This window comes from Tetranychus urticae, chromosome 1 (genome assembly GCF_039701765.1).
Source record: "Tetranychus urticae isolate SD_2017Ah chromosome 1, NJAU_TeUrti_SD_1.0, whole genome shotgun sequence".
Classification (NCBI taxonomy): Eukaryota; Metazoa; Arthropoda; class Arachnida; order Trombidiformes; family Tetranychidae; genus Tetranychus; species Tetranychus urticae.
In genome coordinates, this window is record NC_142958.1 from 31,392,216 (window position 1) to 31,412,478 (window position 20,263).

The 20,263-nt window shown below is 32.7% G+C and overlaps 3 protein-coding genes and 3 long non-coding RNA genes across 8 annotated transcripts; 3 read left to right on the forward strand and 3 right to left on the reverse strand.

Annotated features, from left to right (window-relative positions):
• Positions 1–1,437: 1,437 nt before the first annotated feature.
• LOC107362050 (uncharacterized) lies at positions 1,438–2,479 on the reverse strand. Of its 3 annotated transcripts, none has more exons than XR_016198045.1 (4): positions 2,341–2,479; positions 2,119–2,206; positions 1,940–1,999; positions 1,654–1,802 (listed from the first exon to the last, which is right to left on the reverse strand). It is a non-coding gene; the product is annotated as an uncharacterized LOC107362050 (long non-coding RNA). The 3 variants fall into 3 exon arrangements; XR_016198046.1 differs by having other exon boundaries at positions 1,884–1,999; XR_001568604.3 differs by lacking the exon at positions 1,940–1,999 and having other exon boundaries at positions 1,438–1,802.
• A 262-nt stretch (positions 2,480–2,741) lies between these two features.
• Positions 2,742–7,842, forward strand: Notum (palmitoleoyl-protein carboxylesterase notum). Its single transcript, XM_015929043.3, has 3 exons — positions 2,742–5,234; positions 6,675–7,381; positions 7,469–7,842. Exons 1-3 carry the CDS (start codon positions 3,658–3,660, stop codon positions 7,612–7,614), a joined length of 2,430 nt encoding a protein of 809 aa, XP_015784529.2. The 5' UTR covers positions 2,742–3,657; the 3' UTR covers positions 7,615–7,842.
• Positions 7,843–9,861: 2,019 nt separating this feature from the next.
• Positions 9,862–10,753, reverse strand: LOC149094962 (uncharacterized). The gene is made up of 2 exons (XM_089266461.1): positions 10,613–10,753; positions 9,862–10,310 (listed from the first exon to the last, which is right to left on the reverse strand). The coding sequence occupies exons 1-2, from the start codon at positions 10,677–10,679 to the stop codon at positions 10,042–10,044; spliced, it is 336 nt and encodes a 111-aa protein (XP_089122587.1). The 5' UTR covers positions 10,680–10,753; the 3' UTR covers positions 9,862–10,041.
• On the forward strand, positions 10,223–12,073 carry LOC149094963 (uncharacterized). Its single transcript, XR_016198047.1, has 4 exons — positions 10,223–10,362; positions 10,619–10,731; positions 10,886–11,823; positions 11,921–12,073. It is a non-coding gene; the product is annotated as an uncharacterized LOC149094963 (long non-coding RNA).
• A 2,519-nt stretch (positions 12,074–14,592) lies between these two features.
• LOC107361980 (flavin-containing monooxygenase 5) lies at positions 14,593–17,815 on the forward strand. Its single transcript, XM_015928950.3, has 5 exons — positions 14,593–14,907; positions 15,090–15,330; positions 15,390–15,514; positions 16,237–16,795; positions 17,366–17,815. The coding sequence occupies exons 1-5, from the start codon at positions 14,647–14,649 to the stop codon at positions 17,794–17,796; spliced, it is 1,617 nt and encodes a 538-aa protein (XP_015784436.2). The 5' UTR covers positions 14,593–14,646; the 3' UTR covers positions 17,797–17,815.
• A 1,046-nt stretch (positions 17,816–18,861) lies between these two features.
• Positions 18,862–20,156, reverse strand: LOC107360897 (uncharacterized). The gene is made up of 4 exons (XR_016198049.1): positions 19,836–20,156; positions 19,556–19,614; positions 19,391–19,482; positions 18,862–19,309 (listed from the first exon to the last, which is right to left on the reverse strand). It is a non-coding gene; the product is annotated as an uncharacterized LOC107360897 (long non-coding RNA).
• Between the last annotated feature and the right edge of the window lie 107 nt (positions 20,157–20,263).

A 20,263-nucleotide genomic window follows, 5' to 3' on the forward strand; every position in this document is an offset into this window, starting at 1 on the left:
AATTGAAACTTCTTTAAATTCTGAAATCTGGTGATTGAATTCTGGACAAACAATGTAAACATAAACCGAGTTTAAATGATTGATATTTCTTTAGACTAGCAAGATTCATGCTGATAGTGTTTTCAACCCCTAAAATTATAAATACTGGGAAAATGAAAATACGTGAGATCGATGGGCAGTTTAAAGATAAAAAGCTATTTGACTCTAACATTGTTTTTCCAGCTCTTCACATTAATAAAGATAACAATCTCTTCTGTTCCGGTGAAATCAACATTAAGGATTAGCTTCATGGTAAGAAGTTTTTCTGTGAAAATTTTCCTTTACGATTAACTCATTAAGGGAATATCTTTCATCGAATTCTTTTAGTCTAGAATCTTGAATATCCTCCCCACAGACTCGAATGATAGTCTCTAATTCACATCTCTTCGCCGATTCTAGTTGATTGTTGGACTAACATCATCGTTAGTATCATCGAAGATCAACAGTTTGCTTGAAGCCTTGTAGAAAGTTAGGTAACTTTTGGAAAATGATTAATTCTCGTTTAGTAAGCAATTAAATTATATTTTGAAGTCTTTATTATAAATTTTGAATGCATTATTCACTTTAAATTATTTACATTTGCTAATCAAACTTTGGTTTAAACTTTTAAGGAAAACAGTGTATTTCAACATCGATAGATGGAGGCAGTTTAGTTTGGGAAAAGATTCGTTTCTGTTTTTTGAGTTTAAACTTTCACTTTAATTGTTAGTTAAATTGAATTGAAATCAACTAGTTTCTCTAATAATTGACGGCAAATAAATTGAATCCGATTAGTGTTCAGTGATATTTAGAAGTAAAATCTTTCATTTCTTTCGTGATTGAAGACTATTTCGAAAGCAATCATAAGAATATTAACAAAAAGTATAATTTGCAAATTGATTCAAATGGACGCTTTGAAATTGGAGATGATTGCTTTCGATGGATTGGTCTGAACTAAATACAAACGTATCACATAACATAGAGCCTTGAAGTTACCTTGAATCAAATAATACTTTTGAGCGAAGATACTAATTTAAGCTAAAAAATGAAGATTTAACTCAAATAGTGAACAAATCGACAAAATTAAGATAAAATGAATAAATTGAAATAATTTCCTCTCAAAAAATCGGGAAGCGATAAAGTCATTAATCAATTCAAGACTAATGGATTCATTAAATCATCTTAAATCCTTTAACTGCCTGAAAAAATTTCCTTTTCAAGATAGCCAATCAGTTTAAATTAATTTGAGTTTTACCAGCTCATAAAATACACACATCAACCTTACATTTGTTAATTATACTCATCATTAGTTGGCTTAAATTTTTCAAATTGTTTGCTCATTTTAAACACTCTTAATTATTTCGCTCTCACAGTAAAAATCACTTTAAATCAAAATTTCAAATCAAAGAATCGGCTCAGAAGAAACAAACAACAGAAAGTGATATGAGTTTAATCTGTATGGGAAACGAATAACCAAATCTCAACAGTAAACATAGTTAATGAATAATTTCTGAATCAATATTCGACTAATGGCCGCTAATTTCAAGCAAATATCAGCTGCAGTTGAAATTAAATTTTAAGCAACAAATCGACAAATATTTAAGTTGCATTTCAAATGATTTTGCTTAATGCATGTTCAGTTTGAGTAAACATTCACTAACATAAACTTGAATAAGTTCATGGTCTGCAAAATCATTGAAAATCATTGTAAAACGTCAGGTAAACCATAGCTGATGTCTTCAGTCCATGTTAAGACCAGTTAAATCCAGAGTTGCCATTCCAAACTAGAAAAAGATGCGAAGAGAAAAATGAATTTTTAATAATTCTTGCTGAAAAATGAAAAGTCATCGATATGTAGTATTAACCTAGTGATTTTGAAATTGAAGGTTTTAAAAAACTAGGAAATGATGAGTTAACTAACACTGACAAGGAACTTCATTTCGTTGCCATATTGATTTGATTTGTTGATCCAATGACGAATCTTGAAAAGTTGAAAAAGCAAAGGAAGAGGCAAAGTTATGCTGTTTGAAAGTCGGTCTTATTGAAAAATGGTTTTATCAAAAGAGAAGCAGCAAAAAATGTTTTGTTAAAACAACTCACCAATGGCTTTGTTGTTGATCGCCAAAAGATTGCGAATCCCAGCAATTTGTCTGTTATCACTTTCAGCGGCATCAAAAAATGAAATCAACTGCATTAACAGTCATTTTAACAGTGAGGCAAGAAGAAGAAAAGCAGAAGAAGATAATGATGATAATGATGAAGATAATGGAAGAAAATGAGTCAGACAAATCTTACAACAACACCTAATCATGATTCACTTACAGATGAGTGAAGCAAAGGAAAGGAAAAACATCTTCAGATGAACAAAAAAAGAAACCAATCTTTATCCGATGAAAGATGAAAAGGTGAAAATAACTGCCGAAGAGTTGATGATTACCATGATGTTGATGATGATGTTGATGGTAATGTTGATGGTGATGAAAAATGAAGAGGTAGGCTCTTCTTTACTTTGAAACTGAGATGTATTTTTACACATATTTGCCGGTTCATTATAAAAAGGTGAGAGAAAACTCATAATCTTTTTTTTCCATCTTTACTTACTTGTTGATGATAATGATTACGATGACCATGATGATGATCAAGATGATGGGAATGATTAAAAAGAAGAAGAAGATGATGATGATGATAATTAAGAAGAAGAAGAAGAAATGGGAAAGCAAATCAGTCAAGTTGAAGAAAAGTTAACCTTGTTCCATAGATCAAATATACTTTTCAAGTCCCAATTACCATTTTTTTGTTAACGTTAGGCCTTTGCTCCTTTAGCTGTAAACACTGTATACAGATTCACCCCTTCTCCACCCCTAAAGACTCCCTCTTCCTCCTCCAAGGAACCAAAGAGGACGTTGTAGTTAACCGCATCAAAGGAAGGCCGACAGGTCTTACGTTACGTTTTAACATGCCTTTGAAGTTGCCGACAATCAACAAAAAAGGTCCACAAGAAGCAAGCAAGAAACAACTACACAGTTTACAGCGAAAGGAGAAACAGCCAAAAGATAGAAACAGAAGTAAAGATTTTTTCTTTTCATGTCTTCTTCTTATTCTTTTTTCTTTTACTTTTTCTTCTTCTTCTTCTCATCTTATGTTTGTCTCTGTGTTTTTCCCCCTTTGAAAATAAATTTCTCACTCACTGTCTCTCTTCATTTTTGTCATCATCATCTCTCATCGTCGTAATCTTCTCATTCACTGTGTAATCTTTTAATTGTCCTGGTCAATTCCAGGTCAATTTACTGTTTCCCTTTGGTCTGTTTTAAGCACTAATTTTGCTTCTTCAAAGGTTATATCGTCTGCTTGCCTTTATAATCATTTCAACCTGTTCTCAACTCAATCTGTTTTGTTTCACTGTTAACATTTATTCACTTGTTGATTGTGAGTTTGCCTCTGTGTATGCGTACCTTGACAAATTTTTATCCTAATGTCTTCACTTTTCGTGATTTATTTGTATCCATCATCGTTCACAACATCAACAAAATTCATCCTTTACCTTTTCAATCATCTGTGAATTTGTGATTGATCCTTTTCTCCCTCTTTTACCCTTTTTTTTTGTTTACAAATTTTCTCTTTTTTCCCCAATTATTCAAAATGTTGTTTAAGTTAATATCTTTATCTTATTCTCTGCACAACTCAATTACGATTAAACTCTGTATACCCTGTTTATTATGTTTATTCAGTTTAGTTTGTAACATTTATTCTATGCGAATATCACACATCTCCAGTCAACATCAAAGTCTCGGAAAATTGTCCCAAGTTATTCGTACCAATCAATATCGACCTTCTTGGTCTCTTTCAACCTCACCATCACCTTTTTTAAACATGTCATCCTCATCATCCTCATCTAAATTAACTCCTCTTGGTTCATCGTCATATTCATCATTCTCATTTAAACCATCAACATCTTCAGTGTTTTCCTCTTTCCTGTCATCTTCATCATCAACCTCCAATGATCACCAAAGTGATACCGATAATCTTTTCTTTATTAAAAATACTCCAAATTTTTCTTCACCTCCACCTCCATTGAAAGATTCAACCATTCATACCAGTAATCATCGCCATCACAATCACCATCATTCATCTCAATCATCAACACACCAACGAGGTCAACAATTTTTGCATGAATCTCCACCTTTGAAAAGGTTTATGTTGAAAAACAGAAATGTTACCTGCAATGATGGAACCAAAGCTGGTTACTATTACCGTTCGTCTATTGGCTATTCTAGACGTTGGATCGTCTTTCTTGAAGGTGGTTGGTATTGCTTCTCACCTTCAACCTGCCATCAACGTTGGCTTGGAATGAGAAATTTAATGACATCTGCTCATTGGCCACAATCACGATCGGTTGGAGGCATTTTATCACCCAATCCTCAAGAAAACCCATATTTTTGGAATGCTAATCATGTATTTATTCCATATTGCTCATCCGACTCTTGGTCCGGTGATTCACCTGCAGCCACATCGGCCGACCTTTCCTTCCTCGGATCACGTATTATTACTGAGGTAATAAATGAGCTATTACTTTCCAAAGGTTTATCAGATGGAAAATCCCTTCTTTTGGCGGGAAGTTCTGCCGGTGCTGGAGGTGTTCTTGTTAATCTTGATCGTGTTGCTGATTTTATCTCCTCAACAGGATCTAAAATTGAGGTGCGGGGTCTAATGGACTCTGGTTGGTTTCTTGATAATCAACCTTTTGACTATTCTGGTTCCTATTCTAACAGTAATGATAATATCGAGGATAACTTTGATGAAGAGAAAGATGATTCTTTCAATGAAGACAAATTTGATCAAAAATCCTTCACATCTTATGGCTCATTATCACCTCCATCTTCACCTACCTCTCTCAGTTCATCTTCATCTCCATCTTCCCCATCAACTTGTACCAGTGCAATAAATTGTTCACCTATTGATTCAATTAAACAAGGTATGAAATTATGGAATGGTAAAGTTCCTGAAAGTTGTCGATTGAAATATCCAAAGGAACCCTGGCGATGTTATTTTGGTTATCGATTGTATCCTACCTTAAAGACACCTCTCTTCGTCTTCCAATGGATCTTCGATGAAGCTCAAATGATTGCAGATAATGTCGGTGCACCAGTGACCAAGGCTCAATGGAACTACATTTACCAAATGGGACAAGAATTGAGAAACACATTGTCCAATGTATCGTAAGTGTCCTCCCATGACTTGATTGTTGAAATTTTCAAACATAGTTTTTCAATGATAGACTGTCAATTTTAGATTGATTTAGTTTACTAGCGAAAGAAAAGTGACTTGAATTGACCCCTAACTAACAATTGGATCAATTTTTTGACACTTTCCAATAAAAATAGTGTCAACTTGTTAACTCTGGTTGTCGAGTTAAACTGAAATGCTTAGTCTTTTTTCCTCCCTTGAGGGAAATTATCTGTTAATCTCTTAAGCTTCAGTTTGCAGGTTTAACATGTTTCTTTTACCATCAATAAACTCATTTAACAGGATAATTGTTCACAATAACTATGAACCAAAACAAAACAAATATTATTTTATCAAGACAGTTTGAATTCATTTTCAAACTAACAAGCTCCTCTGGTTCAACTCAATTAACAGTTTTCTCCATATTGTGAACACATGGTTCCAACGTAACAAAGAAAGGCTTGAAACTAAATTTTAAAGCTTTATTACATTTTATTGGACATGATTGTGTACTGAATAAGAGCATGAAATTATTTTCCCAAGAAGAGATAAAACAGAAACCAAGTGTTTGATCAACTAATAACCATAATAATTTGAAAAAAACTAACATTCTCAAGTGTCCACTGGTAGCGTAATTAAATTATCGTTGATTTGCCTGGTTGAAAGCATAGTTGAAGAGAGACGCGAATCACTTTAGTTTCTAGAGCGTGACAGTTTCTAAAATTACAGCGAAAAGTTTGGCCAAGATGCTTGAATACAAGACATAGATTCAACAAGGAATCTTATTTTATTACAATCTCTATTTACTTATGGTATTTCAACAGTCAATCTTTTTCTTTCTGTAATTTCTACTTTTAGATTTGACTGGTTTCTCTGAGCATCGCTAAAATTGGTAACAGAGAGCTTGTTTCTTCTTGTTGTTCCTTGTGTGCTATCAACTTTCATCGCTAGGCCAACCTCAATTACCTTTTCTTGGCTTCTAACCAATACATTTATTTCATTCTGTCCAATTTGTTTCAACCTTTTACTGATGATTTTCAGCCATGAAACAATTGAATAAAAAATAGCGAAATGAAAATATCCACCGAAACAACCACCCTAATAATACATCAATTTTCAAATCATCTCCAGTCAAAAGTAATGATATTGCGTGTCTACAGATTTTGATGATAATGATGATGATTACTTTTCAAAGATACCTTTAAATTTTGAACGGACTTTGCAACCTTTTATTAACTCTTTCATTCGTTTCAATTTAGAGTGAAACAATTACCATTTCACTGGTAAATTGCTTTCACTTTTTTGCAGTTAATTTGAAATCTTAATTCAATTTAGTCTTCATCTAATTCAATTTCAACATTCATTTTTAAAGCTATTTATCATGCAATTTTTTTCTATGAATATTTATTCATCCTTTTCTTTTCTCTTTTCAGTGCTTATTTTGCGCCTTCATGTATATCTCACATTGTTTTAACCAAACCAAACTGGAATAGCATTAAAATTAATGGAACCAGTCTTCCTCAAGCTATACGTTGTTGGGAATTACATTCCGCATCCAATGGATCACCTTATCGACGTGATGTTATCAGTCGATCTCATACTAACCAATACTCATCTCGGTCTTTAGTGTCAACATCATTTGTTGCTGATGAATCTCGTCCCAATAATGGGCCTATTAACAAAACACCATTTTCACCTGCTCAAGCATCTCTTCCAATATCATCTGTAAATATTCATAGTAAACAACATTATACTCAAGAACAACAATCTCAAAATGTAAAACGATCATCATCGGTAATTGTACCTCAGCTTTTAACCAAAACGCCATATCAAAGTTTAACCAATTTTCCTGATAACAGTAATAATATTAACAAGACTGTTGAAAACTATAATTACGATTCGTATGGAAACCGAGTAATCAAGAAAAAGTCTAAACGTCGCCACAAGAAGCACAAGAAACGTCAACAGTTAGAAATGGTTCGAAGTAAACGACTTGCTGCTAGACAAGAGCTTATCCGTCTCGGTTATCAACGCCCTCAGCGGTTGGGTAAAAACACTAATTGTCGATACAACCTTATGGATGTCTGTTCTTGGCCTCAATGTAACTCGGGCTGTCCAAAGCTTCACAATCCATTTACAGGTATGTTGAGCTTAATATTGAAATTTTTGGTTATAATTTAAAACAAAATGATTACATTTCCATCTTTACATTTTATCCTTTTTTTAGGTGAAGAAGTTAATTTCTTGGAACTTCTCAAGTCTTATGGTTTCAATTTAATGGCAGTTGCTCAAGCCTTAGGAATGGAAACTAAAACTTTGAATGAAATGGAGGATGGCGCTTTATTTCAATTATTTCATAAAAAGGTGTCTTAAATTTTTCCAGTCCATATTAGAATTGATTGTCCACTAATTATTGTTGATTTCTATGATTTATTGATCATTATCCTAACTCGAGTGACTCTCGAAAAAATTGCTGCATAAATAATAAAGCAAGTTACAAACTCTGAAATTAAAATTCAGTAATAATTATTTTAATTTTGTAACCAATCTCAACTGTAAATATTGTAGATGAAATAAATGAAAGACAAATTTATTAACTAATCATATTTTGTCTCATCATTACCGGAAAGCTTTCCTTAACCCATTGAAACCTGCAAGATAATGATGGAAACTGCTGTTCAGTATAATTAATCGGAAATTTAAATTACAGAGAAGCCAATTTTTGGACTAATCAATGGTCTTTGTAAGACAAAAGATTGAATTGAATGTTGGCTGGTGATGAGGAAAAGATAATTAAAAGTCTTAGCAAGATGATGATCAGTTGGAAAAGACTGAGAGCAAATTAGATGAGAATGTTCAAGACTAATCAATGGATGAGGAAAAAGTAGGACAATTTGGTTCCTAGTAAGGAAAGGAGGAGATTGAAGGATCAACTGACGCCATGTAAACCCACTCAACCTCCCCCTCTGGAAACATCACCTTTAACACCGGCTAAGAAGACAAAATAAGCCAAATATAATGGGCTTTTGTCGTTAAAAGCAAAGAGACAAACAAACAAATAGTGACCCTGGTCAATGTTTTGTGTATTTAACTGACCTTTTATTATTTATTTTTGGTCCACACAGGTTACTGTGAGTGTCAATTGTAGACTCCATTAACACTTTTTTCCCTTTAAGATAATAACAATCATTCAACCTCCTTTCATCGTCTTTTCACTTTGTCTTCTTTTTTTTTCTTCTTCCTTCCGTCAAAAGATGGTTGTAGTCAAAAAGCTCTTTCAACCTACCCTTTGACCCTTTGTTCAAACAATCTTGGACCATTTGCAGCATCTTTTGTTTCTTTACCATTTATTAGCACTTACACATTTCCTCTCACCATTTTGTCAATATCACTTGCTTTCAAGCAAACAACTTTCAAGCAAACTTCATTGTTGCTAAAATCATTATGATATCAGTATTCATGTATTGTCTAATATATTTTACAATTTACAAGTTCAAAAGACGTCCGATTGATGAACAATCATTGAAGTGTAAGTTAACGCACCAAATATAATAATGAGGCAGTTTGAATGATAACATAGCCGTCAAAATTGAAAATAACCGACTTTATTTATTGATATAACTCGCTTCCATAATGAATTTAAATTGAAGGAAAAAAAGTGAAATGATTTAATCAATTCGAGAAGCAAGGAGTGACCCTTCAGATGGTCGATCAAAGGTAACACAATTGAATCCAGAAATATCACACTCTAAGGTTTCTTGGATTGTTATTACATACAGTTTTTTGTTGATTGAGTCCACATCAATGTTGATATTGTACCAGTTTTCAAGTGGAGCATCAAAAGGAGACCATTCATGTCCAGTTCCGTCGAGATTGGTTCGGTGAAGTCTCACCCTTGATTGAGCAGCTTGAAGTTTAGCTGATGGCACAGAATCCGATACTACTGGATCTGGATCGGGACAGATTTCAATCCAGAATATTCTCGGTTCAGTTCTATCAATGGTAGCTCCTTTAATTTGACACACTGTGCGAGTAACCAGGAAACATTTATCCAATTTAGGATAGTAACCTATCATTAATTGTTCATCCGTTGGCTTAGTGAAAGATCTCATTGCCATTGGTTGGGAACTCAGGCGTCGGTTGAATAACAAAAGAGGACCAGCAATCTGTGGTACACAAATGGATCCACCGCGAGTTTTTAATCCTGTAGCTGAGCAATCTTCTCGTACTGTATTGTCCATCAAGCTTTGAATATCTTCACAGCCATTTGCTTTTACAAGATCGCTGGACCAGCTAACGATCAACATCAATTTAAACACTACTGGAACTATTGACAATAGCATTTTGACTCTAATGTGGCACAGTGAGTAGCTTGAAACAAAATGCTTCAGTGTAAGACTAGTCAATGAATTTAAGATTGATTTTCTACCAATTTACCGATTTCAGTCTCATGTTTATTGGTGATTAAACCGCTTCAATCATCAAATGAAATTGGCATTTGTAAGAAAAAGGAAAGTTACCAATTTATTGGAAATTTACTGCCAAAATTAGGCTTGTAAAATTTTTAGCTTTCATTTGTTGAAACAATGGTAAGGTTCAAATAAATTTAAGCTATTAACGTTTGAATCAAAATTTTTGATCTTTTATTTGGATGAATTTCAAATGAGGGTTGATTTCATATTTAAAATGGTGATTGTAATTTACATAATGATTGAGATTTTTGTCCGATCTTATTGCTTGATCTGATCTTAAAATTTTGTTTGCTTTCGCACTCTCATTATTTCTCAGCTTTCAGATTGCTTATTTTTCATTATCATTTTCATTTACAAACCAACCGCGGACTCCTCTGCCTCCAGCACGAACAATGTCCCAAAACTCTGTGAAGCTATTTCGGAAATTGTTCCAACGATTGCGACCATAAGTGGAAACAGCGTCTCTGAAAGTTGGATCTTCATCTTCCTCTGACTGTCGACTCGTGTAACCATTTCGACTGATTGGTGCCATTTGACCAGGCAAATCGGCAAGATTAAATGACCACACTATTGGCTCAGATCTCTCCATGGGTGCTCCTATCATTGTTGTAAATCAATCAGATCATCAGATTTACTGAACTAACAAATTGTAAGCTACAAATCTCAAAGGCTTTCAAAGTCCTATTACATTGCGAAGAGTCTGAGGTAAAACTGTTGAACCACTGAATGCAGGACAAACTCAACTGAACAAGACCAAACAACTGACCTTATGTCACATTTTTATTACCAGAGCTTCAACGGTTTTACCTTCAATGCTCCTTATCAACAAATATCTAATCACTTTTAATTTATTCCTAATTATGAATTACAATAATTGCTATTTCCATTTCCAAACTTACCTAAAGAGGATACAGCACAGCTGATGAATATGGCGATGGTAAAAATTCCCAAAACAATTAACTTCATGGTTGATGATGGTTACACAATAATGATGCTTTATTCCAGCACAATTAACACTGTAAGTTAAATAAAAAACTCGGCGGTAAAATCAACTAATCCAATAATTGCAATAAAAAAATAAATGATCATCCAATAACAGCAACGATGATACTTCAACTCTTGATTTTTAAATGTCAAACCATTAATACACAATTTTTTCTCATACTTTACAGTAACTCAATTGAATTTGCTTGAATGTTGGACCATCCAATTGTTAGAGTTGGTTAAATTTGAAATGAAAGTCGTCGTGAAAATGGTACAAACAAGAAACAAACTGGAAAAAAGTTGGTGAACAAAAGTAGCAGCAATCAAGTCAAGTCAAGTGATTTATTGAAACTAACAATACCGTTGATCCTGATTGTCTCACTCGCAATTTAATTTTTACAATTATCCAAGTTTACTCTCACATTTGAACGGAACAAAATTTTTCATCTCAATAATTCATCAGCAGTATCACAATAATGATAATAATCAACCAGTTAATTTACACCATCAACGGCACGATTTGCATTTTTTTAGGATCAATCAAAAGTGTAGTCATCCAGTTGGAAAAAGACAATGAGAATGAAGATGTTGATGAAGAGGACAAGAAGACAAGGTTTCATTTTCTTAAGGAAAGTCATCTCAAAAATTTACCTGAAAACTGTACCATTTTGCTTTTGCTATTATTACTCCAACCCTTTATTGATTGTGATTATCGTTATTATTTAACAAATTATTACCAATTTGTCTTCTTTTTTTAACATAACTCGCTGCTTCAACGATTCACCCATCAGTATCATTTAAATTGTTTTCATCTTCACCTCATTCACATTCACATCTTCAACCTGAAACATCATAATTATGTTAACCCATGTTAATCATGGCAAAAGCCAACCTTTCAAGCCAATTGGACTTTCAAGATAATTAGAACAATCTAAAGTCATTAAATTGACGCGGATAAAATTTGAATCAATCTAAACGATTAAGCATTTATTCATTACATTTAAATCAACTTAAATCTATTTCTTGATTCTTCCTTTAGGCGTCAACTGATTGTCATTGATTAGCTTGGCTTGTTTAACCAAACTGACTGTTATTTGCCTTTTACATCTCCTGGTAATTCCCTTTGGTAATCAACTTTGGTTAAATATAAGCTTTAATTGGTTCGATTTACATAATGATACAAACTGAATTTAATATTAATTTTTGTCACTCTTCTTGTTTAGCCTCACGATGGTTACCATTCAGATTCTGGTTCCTGATACGTTTATTATTGGGAATACAAGCAATTGTGATCACTTGGATCGAGCCGGGAAAGTAATATTGCCATTAAATTGTTTCTCCTGTTAAATGATAAATTTCAATTTGTTTTTCCCTTTTACGTTGCTTTTCAATTGCACTTATGCTTCACTGATCAACTTTCATGAATCTTGTTTGATACCGATTAGCTATTAATGTTGATTGGCTTGAAATTTATTAGCAAACTCAAGATTGACAGAGTTTAAATTGGATAGCTTAATTTTTGCTTCTCAATTGATTGTTGTGAACAGAAAAGGAAAGCTGAATAGCTAATAGATTAATTAAGATTTAGTTGTTGTCACGAGTAACATTAATTGATGAAATAGTGAATTGAAAACAATCAATCATCTATTGATTTGACAATAGTGAAATAATTGATGAGAAAACTAAATGATGCTTTTAACAATTTAGTGCGGAAATTTGAAACATTTTTGTTTGCTCAATAAATTCAATTCTGATCGATTCAATCTATTATTATCAATCTGATCCTTTGCCAATCAATGATTAACCTTTAGCACTTCATTAACCATTGTTTTGCTTTTTAGACTGTTTTACCAGGAATCTAATCTTCAACCAGTTGATAAAGTTCAATTACAAGCCAGAGAGTAAACTTTGCTGTGAAATTATTCGTGTTCAAACTCGACACCAAAGATCTGAAAACTGATGTCAAAAGGTTCAAATATTGAGTCGAGATAAGCGAGTGTGAAGTCGGATTCAACTTGAAATTAAAGATGTTTTAATTGTTCTTCTGGTAACTCCCTTGCCTATTGCTCATTTAATTTAGTTTACTCATTTTGATTGAATTTAAATTCTCTTGATTAACTGATTATCTGGTTTTCCTTTCCAATGAACTATGGACATAAATTAACCCTAGTTTTTCCTTCAAAGTTTATTTAAATTCAAGTGCACTCATTATCTTCCCCTTCATCACTTCATCATCCAAAGTATTTCACTGAAAATTCATTGCCACAGGAAAAGAAAGATGAAAAAGGTAGAAGATGAGGAAGAAAAAGAAGCCAATTTCTCTTGTTTTACACCCAAAAACACACAATCTATGCTAATACAGAAAAAACAGTATTCACGAAGTTCCATGTCTGGATTGAAGTACAATTGACTTTGGTAAACATTCATAAATAACCTTTTTAACTTGACTAACTTTTTTGAACAACCAAGATCATCCAATGTTGAGATACTCATGAAGCACTTGTGAATGACATGAAATTGAAATACATATTCTTATTAACTTGAAATGCATTAAGAATATTGAACAAAAAACTTCAAACAATTTCAGAGAAGAGCTGAACTTAGATAATATGGGCAGCTATTCAAGATGTAATCATGTGTTAGACAATGAAACAAGATCATTGAGAATATGAGTTTCTCATGTATTTCCATATCTTTTATTGGTTATGTAATCTGGTTCATGCAGAGATATGCTTTGATATGCATTTTGAAAAGCTTTTGTGATTATCAAAGTCCAAACATCTGAGATTATCTTACAATGTAATAGTTTTCTGGATCAACAAACTGGTTTGGATTGCGTTTATTTTCAGTACTAATCAAGTTCTTGTTTCATTGAATCTTTGATAATATTTACATGTATACAAAGTGATTCAAGCTGAAAATTACATACAATGTTCATGGAAGATTGGAAAGAGATTTCAAGGATTTTAATGATGACTTGAAGATAATTAAAGGACATATCAATGAATAGGATTTGCGTGAATATTTTGAAGGCTAAATGAATCGAGAAACCGTTTATACTGAAAGTTTTATACGATTAGGCATTTAGCTACAGTTGAATTGATCTTTGACTTTGTTTACCTGTAAAATAGGGAAAAATATTCTTGCAAGGTTTGCCTTAATCATTATCAATCACTAGTTAAAATCATTTTTTCATTGTCAGTGTAATTATGTTGCATAAAATTAGGTAACAGTCCCTTAGGTTATTTTTTAACCCAGTATCATGTGATCCAAACCAACGAGCATTTCACTTTCTAAACTCTGGTTTTCTTTCAACTTTCCAATTCAGTAGATGATTATTTTCATATTATAGTGTTTCTTTCCTCATGTTAAAACTTTGAAAATGTGAAATAAATTGAGTGAGATGAATCAGTGGACAAATGGGTTACTACGCGTCTTTACATAACTCAAACTTTCCTCTAATTTTCAGCTGTTTGTTGTTTACTACTAATGTTAAGTTATCGCTGGTGAATTGATCATCTGATATTACAGGTTTGTTGTAAACGTAAATATTTTCAATTTGAACTGCTCCTGAATCAGTTTATGTGTTAAATCACTGGACAAACCGCACGATTTTTGTGTTGCTTTCAAATCATTTTCTGCTTTGTTATCTACTTTATTTTGATGTGATTTGTTTCTTTTCTACATTTTTAGAGATCGCTCTGTATCAATCTGGTTGACAACTAGATCTATTAAGTTCAATTGTTATCTTGAAGCTGAACAGCAACAGGAATGGAAAACAACACTTTAGCTTGAAACTGCTTTCTCTACTTTCTTCATTATCTACTTGCTCTTCAATATTTTTATCAGCTTTCTGTCTCCTCCAGTTATGCTCAACTTGTGAACCATTTGGATTGTAACGTCATTATAAACAACATAGGTTACTTTGTGCTATTTTTTATCAACCGAAATGGCTAAAAATATTTGTGTTATTGGAAGTGGTGCATCTGGTTTAACTGCAATTAAGACTTGCTTGGAAGAAGGTTTCGATGTAACTTGTTATGAGCAATCAAATTTTATTGGCGGTCTGTGGAAGTATCGGGACCAGGATGAAGATGGATTGGCCTCAGTGGCTCGAACTACAATCATTAATTCATCTAAAGAAATGTCTGCCTACTCTGATTTTCCCCCTCCACCTGAATTTGCCAATTACATGCACAACACAGCTATGGTAAGTAATTTAGTTCAACAATCTGACCCAATATGTTTGTTGACTTCTTGTCAATTTACATTATTAATGGCTACAACTTGAATCAATACCTTGAAAAGGATACTAATAAATTATTGATACATGTAATTGGAAATGAGACAAATGGATAAATTGACTGATTTTTTCCCGCTTTTTCTCACCAGCACGCATACTTTGAATTATATGCTGATCATTTCAAACTCAAACCACACGTGCAATTCAGACACAAAGTGATTCAAGTGACCAAAGCAGATGACTTTGAAAAAACTGGCCGTTGGAAAGTTACTGCTCTTGATTTAGATACAAACAACGAAGTGATATCAACATTTGATGGTGTAATGGTCTGTACTGGTCACCATGTTAAACCATTGATTCCAAAATTCAAAGGACAAGAAAAATTTAAAGGTAAATAAGCAAACAACAATTTTCGTTAAATTTACCATTTTTTATCATTTAATTTTCAGGTAAAATTGTACACACTCACTCGTATAAAAAGCCACAGCCTTTCGAAAATGAACGGGTTGTAGTTGTTGGTATTGGTAACTCAGGAGGTGATGCCGCTGTTGAATTGTCCATGTTTGCTAAAAAGGTGAGAAAATAGAGAAAATGGTTAATTCGGTGATTTGGTGAAAGAAAAAGAAAGTCAGAAACTAATAATCGATTAATTTAATTTTTATTTCTCTTTTTCTTTCGACCCTTTGATTACTACTCTGAAAAATCATTCAAAAGTGACCTTCATTATCTTATATACGCAATGAATTGTAATACTTTGACAATACCATCGGTCATTAGTTATGGATGATAAAACCACTGATCAGCTTCATTTAAAATCAATTTTTAAAAACCCAAGAATTCAGGTTAACCTCAATTAACACTTGATCAACTCATTTAGGTCATGTTAGAAGTGTAAAACAATTAGATTGACACTACTCACGACAAGAAACAACTAGTGTAATAGTAGTGCGTCGAGCTTTCATCTAATTACCTGTTACATCTCAACTTTCTTTCCTGGTTGATGTTTTACACCAAATATACCAAATATTATATTAAAAATAATGCATCAGAAATCACAACTTATAATTATCAGGCCAAGTGGACTATGAATGAAGGTCATTGTGATAAGATAATGGATGGAGATGGAACATTATCGAATTTTCCCGAAAATTTTACATTTCTCTTAATTTTGTGCCTAATTTCATTTGAATTGAAGGTTATGGTGCTTCAGCTTATGCATCACTAATCAATTATCTTTATCGAATTTTCTCAATTTTATTGAATTTATAATGCTAATTATTTTTTTAATTCTGTCAGGTTTATTTGGCCATACGAAGAGGATCATGGATTTTATGGAGAGTCGGGACGCAAGGACAACCAATGGACTCTGAACTAATCCGTCGTTTTTACGCTCAAGTAGTCAATATCGTTGGATTCAGAGTAGCATCTAAAATTCTTCAGTTTTTTGCTAATCTTCGATTTGATCACAAAGCTTATCGTATTCAACCAAGTCATGATGCCTTTTGCCAACATCCCACTGTGAATGATACCTTGGCTAATCGTGTAATATCTGGCACTGTTGTGCTTAAAAATAATATAAAAGAGTTTACAGAAACTGGAGTTATATTCGAAGAGACTGAAGACGAAATTGAAATTGATTCTGTCATTTTGGCCACTGGGTATGAGATATCTTTTCCATTCCTGGATAAATCATTGCTTTGGTCATCTAATGAAAAGATTGAACTTTACAAAACAGTTTTCCCACCTAAAACCTCTCATCCACACACATTGGCCATCATTGGTTTAATACAACCATTTGGACCTTTGGTGCCAATTAGTGAAATGCAATGTCGCTGGTTTACACAGTTGGTGTCAGGTAAGTCTTGAAAATTCATTGTAAAACAAATGTAATATTGTAGGAATTAGGTTTAAATTAACAAAAAAGGGCCGATTTCTGTTAATTTTTAGGTTTCGCCATCTCAAGCATATTTAGTTTGTAGAGAGCAGAAAAAAATAATGTAGTAGAATACGGAACAAGCTAAATTCCGCTCTATCGGTACTTTTATTCGTAGTCAGACGCCGATTATGTAAAAATCTCCGCTTTTGTTAACTTAATGTTAACATTGGCGATAAGACTGCTAACTCTTTATGTTGTAATCTGCATCTTGGTTAGCGTCTAAGTCTCGCCAAGTTCCGAGGTTGGGGTGATAAATAACATTGCTCACCCAGGGTTAAGTCCGCTGGACTATTCCATCCTCTCTTCATGATGAATTCCCAGCTAAGCTTAGTACAGCCCAGCGTCTATGGTAGGTGAAAGCTTTATATAGCTAGGGCTAGGGTTAGACGACACCTTAGAAGCTGTTCATACAAGCAAAAAGTTAACTGCTACAGTATTGACTATTTCAAAATCATATTTAATATTCATTTTACTATCTAATTTTGACAGGAAAGCGCAAGTTACCTTCATTGAAAGTGATGATGGAAGACGTTATGAAGAAACGAGCTGAACACGATTCCCGTTTTTATTCAAGTCCACGTCACCAAATTCAAGTGGACTTTGATAGAATTATGGATGAATTAGGTGAACAATTCGGAGCAAAGCCCAATTTAACAAAATTGTTCTTCTCTGACCCAGTTCTTTGGTATCATGTCTACTTCGGACCTTTACTACCTTATCATTACCGTATTAATGGACCTCATGCATGGTCAGGAGCAAGGAAAGCAATTATGACAGTAGATGAACGTATTCAAGCTCCTCTTCAGACACGAAAGTTGGTTAATGTATCGACTAAATCAAATGACAATTTGGGAATGGCTAGCTTTATTATACCTATTTTTGCTATATTAATCTGTCTCATCAAGTTCTGGTTTCCATAATTCAAAATCAAAATATAGCGATTGATTTTATGTGAATTGTTGTTCTTTGTTATTATTTGACGAGATTCTTTTATTGAAACTGTTTATAACATTTCTTACAATTCAATTTAATTGTTATTATTATGATTAATATTTCAAGAGTTCAGAATCAAGAGCTGCAATTTAGAAGTTCTACTTTAATATTAGCTCACAAACCATTATTATTAAACCAAACAAACTATTATACAAGAGTGCTTTAAGTTCGAGTAAATTTGAAATCATTATTTTACTTAAATCTAAAATTTCGATAGAGATTGAGGGAATCATGGAAACGATTTTAGCAATTTATTCACCTTACACGATATTCTGAAACCTTTATGAAAGTTATCTAAGGGTCTTTAATTTTCAGTTAAAGTTCTAATTCATCGACAAAGACATCTCTTTAGATTAGACAATCGATTTAATACACTAAAAAACAGATCGCGAAATAAAGTGATTAAAGTTTAGAGACTAATTTCAAGCTCTTCGATTAGACTTCGAGTTAAAATAACAAATAAGTATGTGGTTCTCAATAATCAATAGGAATCAAGAAAGTAGAAAGGAAGGCAAAATGTTTGAGAAAACAATGTTTCATGAAATCAAAACCTCGACTAATTTTTTCGTTTTTAAAGGACAACTGAGGCCAATCTGTTCCTATTTCATGGTAATTTCCTTCGAAGTAAAATTTGATCGATCGTCCATATCTTTTACAATGACTTTGAACATAATCAGCAGCTCTTTCAGTGACTCCATAACAATGACAAACATCAAGTACTAAATTAGGTAAAATATGAACCAAATGCTCGATATGTTCATCTGTAATGATAGGTACGCCCCTCAACGAAAGATGTTTGAGATTCGGATGTTTCATAAACAATCTTTCAAAATCATTCCAACTGTTGTGGCAATAATTATTCTGTAAATATAAAATAAATTAGTTTATATTGATTAAATTTTGAAAAATTCATGTGGTAACCTGCATGTAAATATTCCGACGATATTTTCCAAAAAGTAATTAAATTTGAAATCGATTTGTAACTACAAAACTTATAACTAAATCTTGTAAATATTGGAGTTTTATTGTTTCATCAACAAAAAAGCGATGATTCACGTCAATATGTGCACTCTGTAAATTTAGACATGAATCCATGACCTGAAAACTATAAATATTACACAAGCCACCACAACTCCATAAGCACAGTTCAAGTATTTTAAGCTTTTCCAATACTGGACCATCGTAGTATTGGGATTTACCTTCGATATTTAATTTGGGAAATGGTGTGCGTCTCTTTGGAAACTAGCTAAATCACACACATCACACAATTGTTTTATACTATTTTGCATGCTTGGCTCAAATAAGTCGAAGGATTCAATTTCGGGTTCATCATGATGTTTGTTTGATAAGTTAATCCTTCCAAAGATTCTTGATTTTTGACTAATGCAACAATATCTTTGTATTCTACTTTTGAATGAAGTTCATAAGAGATTCAGCAAACTAAGTTGAAAAGAAAAATAGAGTGAAAATGAATAAAAAATTAACAATCGATATGAAATTGAATTAATCATATCAACCCACTTTTAAATTTGAAAATAATGTGCTTAAACAAGTTCCATCAATCGGTTCCTCTCCTCGATAATAAACAGAATGATCCATTTGCGGTTAATCTTCTAAAATATAAATTGATTAAAACAGAGAACCGTTAACAATGAGAATAACTATTAATGAAAATCTGGATCTTACCATGGAATATTTAATTTTTTTGGTTCGCTTAGAAATGAAATAACTCCATTTGATAGACACTGCAATAAAAATGTTATTAGATTAGTAAATTTTCAGTCAAGTAATACTTGTCAGAGTCAAAAGCTAGTGGACTCATATAAGAGTTCATTTGGTCAATAAAGCTAAAATATCAAATATTTGACTAGATTCATTGCAAATAATGATTGTCGCTGAAGGTAAGGAAAATTGCAATGGATTATATGATTTCTATGTTAAAGTTTTAAACATGATTGGTACTTACCTTTATAGCAGTTTATTAATCTCCCAAGTAATTCAAATAATCAAAAATGGAGAGCAAACAATCATCTGGAAGTTCATTAAACAACATTGTAAATAAACTTATGGCAAAACTACAGTTTTTTGGGGAATCGTATGATTTTGTTTGAATAAATAGTTGCTTTTAGTTGACATAGATTTCAGCAGTAGACTGAGATAACTTGCATTTTGAATTTAGATTTTGTTTAGTTTTTTGTTTCTTATTCGATACAGAATCATCTTCATTAGTCTTGAAAAAATTTATTTATCTAGAAAGAAGTTATTAGGCTATTATACTGCAGAATTATCGAGAAAACTGAATGGAAGCAAAAATATTGTAAAAAGTATCGATAAGTATCATTGAGATTGGTATCGATATACACCAGCTTCACCAAAGAGTACTACTCTTTGATC

Coding starts and splice junctions, on each gene's coding strand:
- LOC107361980 (XM_015928950.3), top strand. CDS start 14,647: ATGGCTAAAAATATTTGTGTTATTGGAAGTGGTGCATCTGGTTTAACT. Junction 15,331..15,389: donor AGGACAAGAAAAATTTAAAG/GTAAATAAGCAA, acceptor TTTAATTTTCAG/GTAAAATTGTACACACTCAC. Junction 15,515..16,236: donor TGTCCATGTTTGCTAAAAAG/GTGAGAAAATAG, acceptor TAATTCTGTCAG/GTTTATTTGGCCATACGAAG.
- LOC149094962 (XM_089266461.1), bottom strand. CDS start 10,679: ATGAAGTTAATTGTTTTGGGAATTTTTACCATCGCCATATTCATCAGC. Junction 10,311..10,612: donor CTGTGCTGTATCCTCTTTAG/GTAAGTTTGGAA, acceptor CAACAATGATAG/GAGCACCCATGGAGAGATCT.
- Notum (XM_015929043.3), top strand. CDS start 3,658: ATGTTGTTTAAGTTAATATCTTTATCTTATTCTCTGCACAACTCAATT. Junction 5,235..6,674: donor AACACATTGTCCAATGTATC/GTAAGTGTCCTC, acceptor TTCTCTTTTCAG/TGCTTATTTTGCGCCTTCAT. Junction 7,382..7,468: donor GCTTCACAATCCATTTACAG/GTATGTTGAGCT, acceptor TCCTTTTTTTAG/GTGAAGAAGTTAATTTCTTG.